The sequence below is a fragment of the Capsicum annuum genome, chromosome 9 (genome assembly GCF_002878395.1).
Source record: "Capsicum annuum cultivar UCD-10X-F1 chromosome 9, UCD10Xv1.1, whole genome shotgun sequence".
NCBI classification, from domain to species: domain Eukaryota; kingdom Viridiplantae; phylum Streptophyta; class Magnoliopsida; order Solanales; family Solanaceae; genus Capsicum; species Capsicum annuum.
Window position 1 is genome coordinate 215,950,585 of NC_061119.1, and position 11,673 is coordinate 215,962,257.

The 11,673-nt window shown below is 39.1% G+C and overlaps 1 protein-coding gene across 1 annotated transcript; it reads left to right on the forward strand.

Moving 5' to 3' along the window:
- Positions 1-104: 104 nt before the first annotated feature.
- Positions 105-9,502, forward strand: LOC107840957 (probable acyl-[acyl-carrier-protein]--UDP-N-acetylglucosamine O-acyltransferase, mitochondrial). Its single transcript, XM_016684917.2, has 11 exons — positions 105-249; positions 347-420; positions 4,615-4,739; positions 4,826-4,934; positions 5,231-5,323; positions 5,408-5,524; positions 5,624-5,707; positions 6,043-6,147; positions 7,266-7,352; positions 7,429-7,559; positions 8,943-9,502. Exons 1-10 carry the CDS (start codon positions 159-161, stop codon positions 7,546-7,548), a joined length of 1,005 nt encoding a protein of 334 aa, XP_016540403.2. The 5' UTR covers positions 105-158; the 3' UTR covers positions 7,549-7,559; positions 8,943-9,502.
- The last annotated feature ends 2,171 nt before the right edge of the window (positions 9,503-11,673 follow it).

Here is an 11,673-nt window from a genome sequence, read left to right on the forward strand (position 1 = left end):
AATTTATCTATATATCGATCGGATAGATAATAGATTTTCTAAAAAAAAAAATAATTTAACTAAAAAGAAGTTCAAAAAGTGACTATTTGTATATTTGTCCCCTATAAAATACATGAAAATTCAAAAGACACCCCCCAATTTTTTTTTTCCAACACAACATGTCTTCCCTTTTCTTCTCTAGCAGTTTCAGTCCTCTCTCTATTGCTCTCAGAAGATCCACTCTCTGCAGATTTTCTTCAATTGTTACTTGTAAAGCTCCCAATTTTTACTCTTCTAACACTTCGAAAAACTCAAATTTTCAATAATTCATTTTCTTATGCTTTTTTTTTTGTGTGTGTGTGTGCAGATGCTACAGAGGAAGAGAAATCAAGATTCATACACCCCACTTCTGTTGTTCATCCAAATGCTCTATTGGGTGATGTAAAAATTCAATCTTTTCTTTGTTTATGCTTTTTTTTTTTGTTGTTGTTGATGAAGATATGAAGTTTTTACCATTTATAGATGTTTGTTCTAGTAGCAAGTTTAATTTTGCCTCATTAGTGATTAATTTGTTGGGAAAAGTGCTTTATTTGTATCTGTGCCTGTAGTTTCTTGTGTAGTTCTCTTGTTCCTTGTGTTTTAGTGATGTTTATGATTTCAAATAGCTAGTTTATAGTATTGGTGTGATATCTCTTTTTGTTGTTTGCTTTTATGTTTTTGGTTTGTTATACTGTTATCTGTTCTGAGTCAGGGTCCAATCGGAAACAACCTCTCTAATTCATATGAGGTAGTGGTATGGACTGCGTACATTTTACCCTCCCCAGACCCCACTTTGTGGGAATATACTGGGTATGTTGTTGTTATTGTAGTAATGAAATCATGTATATTTCAATTAAGAGCTGTACATGATGCTACAGAGGAAGAGAAACTCGTCGATATAATTGATGAAAAATCAAGATTCATTCACCCCACTTCAGTTGTTCATCCAAATGCTATATTGGGTGATGTAAAGATTCAATCTTTTCTTTGTTTATGCCCTTTTTTTGTTGATGAAAATATAAAGTATTGCTATTTATAGATGTTTGTTCTAGCAGCATGTTTAATTTTGCTTCATTAGTAATGTAATCATGTATATTTTAATTAAGAATTGTACATGTAGCCGGGGTCTATCGGAAACAGCCTCTCTACTTCTTCGGAGGTAGCGGTATGAACTGTGTACATTTTACCCTCCCCAGAACCCACTTTGTGGGAATACACTGGGTTTGTTGTTGTTGCTCCAGAGGAAGAGAAACTCATCGATATGATTGATGAAAAATCAAGATCCATTCACCCCACTTTAGTTGTTCATCCAAACGCTATATTGGGTGATGTACAACAACAACAACAAACCCAGTGTATTCCCACCTAGTGGGGTCTGGGGGGTAAGATGTACGCACCATACCTCTACCTCTAAAGAAGTAGAAAGGTTGTTTCCGATAGACCCCCGGCTCAAGTCACGAGATACCACACAAACTCATAGTAAAGCACAGGACTAGATTACATAGCATAAATACGGCACCCATAAGTATTAGCAAACAGAGGAAAGCACACAGATTCGTAATAAAACATGGAACACGGAATCATAGCAAGAATAAACCCCCACCAAGTAATTTCCTACACAAGCGACCCAAACCGGCCCTAGTCTTCTGCCCTAATACGCGTCCTCCAGACCTTCCTATCTAGGGTCATGTCCTCGGTGAGCTGTAACTGCTCCATGTCCCGCCTAATCACCTCACCCCAGTACTTCTTCGGCCTACCCCTACCCCTACCCCGCCTGAAACCATCCAACGCTAGCCTCTCACACCTACGAACCGGGGCATCCATGCCCCTCCTCTTCACGTGACCGAACCATCTTAATCGGGCTTCCCGCATCTTGCACTCCACTGGGGTCACACCAACCTTCTCCCGGATAGTCTCATTCCGAACTCTATCCCCTCTAGTCAGCCCACACATCCAGCGCAACATCCGCATTTCTGCCACCTTCATTTTTTAGATGTGGGAGTTCTTAACTGGCCAACACTCCGCCCCGTACAACATGGCCGGACGGACTACCACCCTGTAGAATTTGCCTTTCAACTTAGGCGGCACCTTCTTATCACACAACACCCCCGACGCGAGCTTCCACTTCATCCATCCTGCCCCAATACAGTGCGAGACATCCTCGTCAATCTCACCGTTACTCTGGATCACGGACCCGAGATACTTGAAACTATCCCTCTTACATACCTCCTGTGATTCCAGCTTCACTACTACCTCATTCTCCTGCCTCACATCATTAAAGTTGCATTCCACATACTCTGTCTTGCTTCTGCTCACCCTGAACCCTTTAGACTCAAGAGTTTGTCTCCACACCTCTAATTTGTCATTCACCACCCCTCGAATCTCATCTATCAGAACTACATCGTCTGCAAAAAGCATACACCAAGGCACCTCCCCTTGAATACGCCGCGTCAACATATCCATTACCAACGCAAACAAAAAGGGACTAAGAGTAGATCCCTGATGCAATCCTGTCAAGACAGTGAAATGCTCTGAGTCTCCTCCCGCCGTCCTCACCTGCGTTTTCGCTCCATCATACATATCCTTACTTGCTCTGATATATGCCAGCGGTACTCCACTCACCTCCAAGCATCTCCAAAGCACCTCCCTAGGGACTTTGTCGTAAGCCTTCTCCAGGTCGATAAACACCATGTGCAGGTCCTTCTTCCTTTCCCTATACTGTTCCACCAACCTCCGCACCAGGTGAATTGCCTCCGTCGTCGAGCGGCCAGGCATAAATCCAAATTGGTTTTCCGAAATAGACACTATCCGTCTCAGCCTCACCTCGACCACTCTCTCCCAAATCTTCATAGAGTGACTCAATAACTTAATCCCCCTATAGTTATTGCAACTCTGGATGTCACCCTTATTATTATAGAGAGGGATCATGGTACCCCACCTCCAAGTCTCGGGCATCTTTGCCGTCTTGAAGATTTCATTAAACAATCCAGTCAATCACCTTACACCAGCCTCTCCAACGAACTTCCAAAACTCCACCGGTATCTCGTCCGGCCCCGTCGCCCTACCCCTTCGCATCCTGCGAACAACCTCTCTAACCTTTTCTATCCTAAAACGTCTACAATAGCTAAAATCCCGACACTCCTCTGAGTGCTCTAGTTCCCCTAACACAATAGCTCTATCCCCTTCGTCATTCAAGAGCCTATGAAAGTACGACTGCCATCTATTCTTAATGTGGCCGTCCTCCACCAACACTCTACCGATTCTGTTTTAGTTGTCATATTCAATTTGACTAATTTTCAAAGCTAAATTAGATTAGATTAATTTAACATTTTAAAATTAACATTTAAATATTCAAAAACTATACGAAGAGTACTATAAGTTGCATATTTTTCTTTTTTCGATAAGATCAAAATACACATCTTAAAATATTGATCGAAGTTTATATTGTTTTACTCTAAAGAAGGAAACTATGATAACTAAAAAGGAACGAAGGGAGTATCAGTTTATGTTTTTCTGTTGATGAAAAATTTGAAGTCTTAGCCAGTAGTAGCAAGTTTAATTTTGCTTCAACTCATGAAAAATCAAGATTCATGAACCCCACTTATCGACGAAGGAGATTCAATTGACAAATTTCTCTGAATCTATCTTACCCCCTATCACTAACAATTAATGTTAAATAAAAACGGTTTAAAACATGTTATTTGTTGGATTTTAATCGGTTAAAACCTATTTTACTTGGACTTAATAAATTTTACATATGGTTTAGTTGTTTCTGTTTTTGCGTCATTATACATAATGCGAAAAATTAGAGCATTTGATTAGGGTTAGAATCTCTGATTATAACTTGCCAGGTGGTCTTGAGTCTTACAAGTTGGGAAAGTAAGGGAAAAGTTTCAAACTCTTTGCTGCATAGGGAATAATAGGTCATGGTCGTCAACAATAAATGCCATTGCTCTGGTGATATTTGTCCGCTTTATAAAGTTTCTTAGTTACAGCTTAGGTAGTGAAGATTTGAGATTAGAAATGTTGAAGATCCTTTCTCGAAGGAAATTTTTGTAGTATACAGTCTTAGTTTTGGACATGATTTGTACTTCTTCTCTACAACTTCTTATATTGGAGAGACTTCATGTAACTTCTCTTGTTGTATTTAGCGGGCTTATCCAAGAATATATAAATGGAGATAAAAGATCCATATAGGTAATTCCGACTAGTTGAAGTTATTATTACATTCACTGTAGGTCCGATGTTTGCAAAGAGTCCTTTATGTTGGTTAAAGACTTGACTCTCGGTGTTGGGATAAGTGTGAGATTTAGAGAATGCTGTTTTTTTTCTGTACAAGATAAATGTGAAATTATTTATTGTTTGGCCCGAGATATGCTCGAAATATAGCAAAAATGAATGTAGAGATCCATACAGCTAATCCTACCTAGTTGCAATTGATGTGTGGTTGTTGATTGATCTATTAGGATATGTTACGTTTCTTCCTTTGGCTCATTTCAGTTTATCCACTTTATTGGAGACGTTAAGCTTTATATGTTAAGGCCTTAGGTGAATCAGCATTTTGCGGATAGTTAAAGGAGCTTTTTCTGCATGTAGGGTGTTTCAATTGGTCCCTTCTGTACCATCGGGCCTTTTGCAAAGTTGGGAAGCACTTGTCAATTGTACCCTGGAAGCCACATCTTTGGAAATACCGAACTAGGGGACAATTGCATCCTGATGACGTGAGTTAAAACTTCTTTTTTATTGGACTTGAGTTTACTTCCTTTCTGTTCTCTCCAGTACCGTTTAGGGTGCATATTTTTAACAGTGGTGCTGTAATTGGAGATGATCTTCCTGGTCATACAGTCGTTGGGAGAAACAATGTTTTTGGGCATCATGCTGTAATTGGCGTCAAGTGCCAGGACATGAAATATAAGGTCAGTATCCTGATGTTTAGCTCATTACCGAAAAAAGTTAAAATAAATTGAAAAACATTATGAAAATATTCACACCTTTATTTATTCAATACTGCTTTATCACAACGTAAGATTTAAATTTGTGCTGCCGTTGAATTGAGAAGCAACGTTTGGCTTATGAGCTCAGACTTGCATCCATCAGTACAATGATCCGTCTGTTCATCACGATCACCCTCTCCCACCCTCAAATTTAAGTAGGTGGTGCTTATTTGGGAATGCACAGATTCATTATCTTGTTTGTAATTTGACCGTTTCAGTTTGGGAATGAGTGCTTTCTCGAGATTGGCGACAACAATGAAATCAGGGAACATGTATCCATCCATCGATCTTCAAGCCCAACTGATAAAACCGTATGAAACTAGCTTGTCAAATTTTCGGTAGTGAAAGTTAAAAATTCCGGTGTATAGGTTCTTGTAACGATCTTACATAAACAGGTCATTGGTGATAATAATCTTATTATGGGCTCCTGCCATATTGCTCATGACTGCAAAGTGGGAAACAACAATATTTTGGCAAACAGCACACTTCTTGCAGGTCATGTTGTGGTGGAGGTGAGTGACTATTCCTCTTTAGTCATTTTCGCGAAGCTTGACCTATTCTGGAAAACTTAATCGAACTGATAGATGATCGTTTAAATTCTTCACATACAGGACTATGCTCACACTGCAGGAGGTATTGTAGTTCATCAGTTTTGCTGTATTGGTTCTTATTCTTTCATTGGTGGTGGTTCAGTGGTAATATTTTCTTTTACTTCAAATATTTTTCCATCTTTTAGTTTTTCGAAAGACTGAGTCTTTCTCGTGGTAAATTAATATATCAAGAGTTTCGTTGTTTGGGTGTTCTACCTGAATGGAAACAATAATTCGTCAGCAAAGCTTCTATAATGCTAGGCTCTTGAGTTGTTCTTTAATTAAGTTGCACCTAATGAATATTAGCTTCGAACCGCTTACTTTAAGTTGAATATCATGAAATTATTCTTCTGCATTTCTAAGATCGGAAGCACAACGCTAACTGAATTTGAGATCACACATTTGTTCCCTTTTTGGATCTCAATCTGTTTGTTCTCCAGGTTTCTCAAGATGTTCCAAAGTACATAATTGTTTCCGGGGAAAGAGCTGAGCTTCGTGGGTTGAACCTTGAAGGTTTAAGACGCCGTGGATTCTCTGCTACGGAGGTTTGTTTCATTTTTAAAACAATTATCCTATGTTTCTAGCAAATAGATATAGAAATTTAATTTTTCATAAGCAAAAACCCATATATGGATGACATGGATTACTCTCGAGGTTTTAATTGGTCTGTGTCTTCACTGCATTGGTCTAAGTGGAATGTATTTTTTAGCAGCACCTACTTCATCATGAGCCAGTTCCTACGTGTTTAACTACGTGTTCATCCCAGTTTGTGTTTAACTACGTGTTCATCCTCTTTTCTAACATTTACTGGGGCAGCACGGTGCACAAAGCATCCCGTGTTAGCAGGGTCAAGGGGAGGGCCGCATCCCATAGGTGTGATGTAGACATCGTAACTGCTTCCACGGCTCGAGCATGGAGACAACTTTCCATAATTCCGTTGGTCCAAGGCTTTCCTTCAGTTCTAACATTTATTATGACTTCTTTTTCTACTTGGTAGTGTTTTAATCAATAAGAAAAGCGACTTCAGTTTTGTGGTGTTCTCTGGAGAAAAGACTCACTGCTGCATATATTGGATATATGCCAAGTAATAATACTCCCAACGAGGAAGAAGTTCTATATAATTACTTAAATGCTGATCCTAAAGATTGACATATGAGACATTGCGTAATCTGGTAAACTGAAACATGTGATGGTGTGATTTAGGTTCAAGTCAGAAGTTCGAACCGTGTCATAGACAAAGCCTGGTATCGACGTTAGGAGGAAGGTAGTGGGGGGGAGAGCCAGAAATCTACTGGGGATATCTCTGATATCAAAAAAGAAAATTGTAGATACCTGCAAGGGTGACCAAGTTGATTGAGTAGGGATCTCCTAAATGTGGGGGTCTTGGGTTATAACCGCCCTACATGATTTTTCGGCTGAGCTCGTTGCACGGGGTTTGCCTACTGCAGCTTAACTCTCCTCTGTGGTTTGCGATGGAGCAGAGTTTACCCCGTGAGCACCCGAAGGATAGTAGCTGCTGGTTCCATTGTCATTGAAAAGAAAATTGATGATCTTTTTGCCGTTTCCATTACAAGCTATTAAAAGATCGATGGACTATCAGTTTCAATATATTAAATTGCTATAACTTTGTCCGTAGTTTAATATTTTCTTGGCACGTATACAGATTAAGAGCTTGAGAGCAGCGTACAGAAAGATATTTATGCCCACTGATATGAGTTCTGGGAATATTGAAGATCGACTAGCGCAAGTGGTATTGAGTTGCTTTGAATTTTTCGATTGATAATAGCTCTCTTCTAAAGTGATGTAAAGAGACATCGTAATTCCAGGAGCAACACAAAGAGCTGGGTCTGTTTCCAGCTGTCTGTTCCATGGTTCAATCAATACGTGATTCTTTTGCTGAACATCGCCGCGGAATTTGCAAATTTAGAAGCTGGAGTGGATCTTAGCATATTTTCTTGTAAGTATACTCTTTATTATATTTTTCATGTGCTACTTCGGCATGTTACTGTGTTTTCACATCCTTTACATCTGTTTATCGAAACAGCCCTCTACCTGAGATATAGGTAAGGTCTGCATACATTCTACCCTCTCCGGATCTCACTTTATGGGACACGGTGTATGTTGTTGTTGTTGCTATCGGCTTGCTACTTCTTGTACTTTGAGTTGCATCAACTGAAGCTTGGTTGCCTGTTTTTTTTCGAACCAATCGTTTTTAAGTTCTTGTGATCAAAGCTTATTCCATAGTTGCACTATTACGCGCATTTCCTCTACGACAAGCTAATCCCACAAGTTGGGTCGGGGAAGGATAGGATGTACGTATACCTTACCTCTACCTCTGCAGGGTAAAGAGGCTGTTTCTACTGCCTCCATAAACCCTTTTCCTGGTCGTGCTAGTAAGTGTCCATCTGGTGTAAACTGGTCGTAGCAGAAGATTGACCTCCATAAAGTACTGAATTCATTCTATCGAAGAAGTTTTATGTATGCCAGTACTGTTTGAAGGTTTATGACGAATCATTTTCTACTTATAAATAACCTTCGTTGTAGCAAGTCTTTTCTATTAGAAGTAAGCCGACAGCAAAATGGTAATTCATTTGACTGAATACATGGTTTATACAACAACAAAAACATACATAATGAAATCTCGTGAGTAGAATCCGGGGGTGGTGGTGTGTGCGCAGCCTTACCCCCTACCTTGTAAGGGTAAAGAGTCTTTTCAATAGATCCTTCACTCCGGTAAAGCATATCGAACAGTATGAAAAGAACACAGAGTAATAAAAAAGCCATATAGAACATAATGTAGAAATGAACAGTAACAACAACAAATACTGCTAATACCGAAGGAAGAAAACATGTAGTAATAAGATCAAAAGATACGATAGTGGGCGAGTAATAATAATGCTACTGATAAGGGAAACTAGACAATGCTCGACTACCTACTAATCGTCTACCCTAATCCTCGACCTCCATATCCTGTCTATAGACTAATCCTCGACCTCCATATCCTGTCTATCTAGGGTCACTAAGATCAAAGAATAGGATAGTGAGAAATTAAATACTACTGACAAGGGAAACTAGACAATGATCGGCTACCTACTGATCTTCTACCCTAATCCTCGACCTCCATATCTTGTCTATCTACGGTCATGAAATCTGGTTTATAGTTCTTGGCATTTATCCATCTCATTTGAAATCACTGTGTGCATTGCAAAAATTCATTACTATTTTTGCAGTTAAGATCAGTATTCATCTTTCTGAGCTTGGATCAAGACTCATTGTTTTTTATGTAGTATAGAAAAGGCCTTATGGATACTGAACTCTTGTGTCGTTTTCAACTTTTCAGCGATAGTACTCAGTTATTCACCTCCATCATGGTCTTCCGATCTCATTTCGTTCTCTAACAAGGAGAAAACCAAGCAACTATCCTGTCCGTCTTGTGAAAGTTTTAGTAAGGTGAACATCGATGCTCTAGGACTATATATATTCATGCTTTAAGCTCGTTATGGAGATGTAACAAACCGAGAACAAGTTCCGGATGAATGGTTTTAAACGAAGCTCCTCGTCATCATGTCATATGTTGTATACCCCAATGCTGCATTTTCCAGATTCTAGCAATTCATTGACCTTGTTCTGTCTTGCAAGAAACAAATGTTGTCCTTTGCTGTCTGTTGCCGTGTCATCGACAACAGAAGCAGCGAGTTGATTCGAACAACAATGTCCCTTTGTTTATCGCCTTGGAAGTATATATACGTCAACATTTGCAACCAGGTTCGCGTGTTCATGTAAGTTTTCATTCTTGTGACGGTAGACGCTCTTTAACATGTTTTATTCCCAGATGTACAGAATTTTGGACAATCAAAGTACACATTTTGTGATTTTATTGCATTATTTCGCTGTTGTTAACGCTCTGTACTGCTTTCCTTATTACTCGGCATGTTTTCTTCATTGCCGTATTTTCTTTTTCCCTATCTACTTCAATTTGCTGCACTTACGCCTGGGTCTTTTGAAAACAACCTCTCGACCTCCACGAGATAGGGGGTAAGGTCTGCGTTCATTGTACCTTCCCTAGACCTCACTTGTGAATTGCTATAGGTATGTTGTAATAATGTTTGGAAACAAACTCTCGACCTCCACAAGGTAGGGGGTAAGGTCTGCGTGCATTCTACCTTCCTCATACCTCACTTGTGGAATTGCGCTTGGATGTTGTAATAACGTTTGAAAACATTTCGACCTCCACGATGTAGGGGGTACGGTTTGCGTGCATTTTACTTTTCCTAGACCTCACTTGTGGAATTGCACTTGGATGTTGTAATAACGTTTGAAAACAACCTCTCGACCTTCACGAGGTAGGGGTTGAGGTCTGCGTGCATTCTACCTTCCTCAGACCTCACTTGTGGAATTGCGCTATGTATGTTATAATAACGTTTGGAAACAACCTCTCGACCTCCACGAGATAGGGGGTAAGGTCTGCGTGCATTGTACCTTCCCTAGACCTCACGTGTGGAATTGCGCTAGGTATGTTGTAATAACGTTTGAAAACAACCTCTCGACCTCCACGAGGTAGGGGGTAAGGTCTGTGTGCATTCTACCTTCCTCAGACCTCACTTGTGGATAAGGTCTGTGTGTATTCTACCTTCCTCAAACCTCACTTGTGGAATTGCTCTTGGATGTTGTAATAACGTTTGAAAACAACCTCTCGACCTCCACGAGATAGGAGGTAAGGTTTGCGTGCATTCCACCTTCCTCAGACCTTACGTGTGGAATTGTGCTTGGATGTTGTTATAACGTTTGAAAAACGTTTCGACCTCCACGAGGTAGGGGGTATGGGCTGCGTGCATTATACCTTCCCTAGACCTCACTTGTGGAATTGCTTTAGGTATGTTGTAATATCGTGAAATGTTACAATTGAACACAATAGTAATATTTTGATATACTCTACTCTTAGCATCAAATGGGATTTTAACGGTCTATTGAAACTCTGTTTCAATTTGTTTATCTGGTTTCGACCTGACATAGAGTTTAAGAAAGTAAAGAAGACTTTTGAATTTTGTCGACTTAAACTAAAGATACGTAGAACATGCTAAAACTTCGTTTAATCTTGTTATCTTAAATATGAAAGTTAGAATTAAAGAATTTTATAGAAAAAGAAAGAGATTCTTTTCGAAAGAAATAAAACAAAAAAAAAAGACAAATAATTTGCAAGGTAAGGATTTTTTTTTTGGTTCTCCACCCGGTGTTCGGTATCTACATTAGAGCCTCAACTAATTTGGATCGCGCACTACGGGGTCCATCCTAGGGGTGACGAAGTAAGACAAATAAATTGCAATGTAAGGATTTTTTTATTTCTTTTTAGTTTTCCATCCGGTGTTTGGTATCTACATTGGAACCTCGACTAATTCGGATCCTGCACTATGAGGCCCATTCTAGGGGTGGCGAAGTAAGACAAATAAATTGCAAGGTATGAATATGTTTTTTTTGGTTTTCCACCCAGTGTTCGGTATCTACATTGGAGCCTCGACTAATTCGAATCACACACTACGGGGCCCATTCTAGGGGTGGCGAAGCAAGACAAATAAATTGCAAGGTAAAGGATTTTTTTTTTTTGATTTCCACCCGGTGTTCGGTACCTATATTGGAGTCTTGATTAATTCGAATCGCGTACTATGGGGCCCGTTCTGGAGGTGACGATTTTCTCCATATCCAAAAATCGAACTCGAGACCTTCGACCCACGTTGGTCAGGTAAGGATTATTATAATGTATAGTATCTCCAACTTGTGGGATGCCAAAGATATTTAAATCAAAACTTTATAATATGATTAAGATAAAGATCAACATGAAAAGTTAGGAAGAAAGATATTTTTGTTTATTTTGTTGTTGAAAATCAACATTATATTACTTCAAGGATAACCATGCCATATCATGGAGATAATTACATCTATGATAAGTAGTTGGATAATTTTTATTTGTTTTTTTTTTATCTGCTTTTGATATACTATACTTTGAAATATCGATTAATTTAGATTTACATAGCATAAAATTTACTAAAAAAAAAATTATTTTGAACTTAATTTTT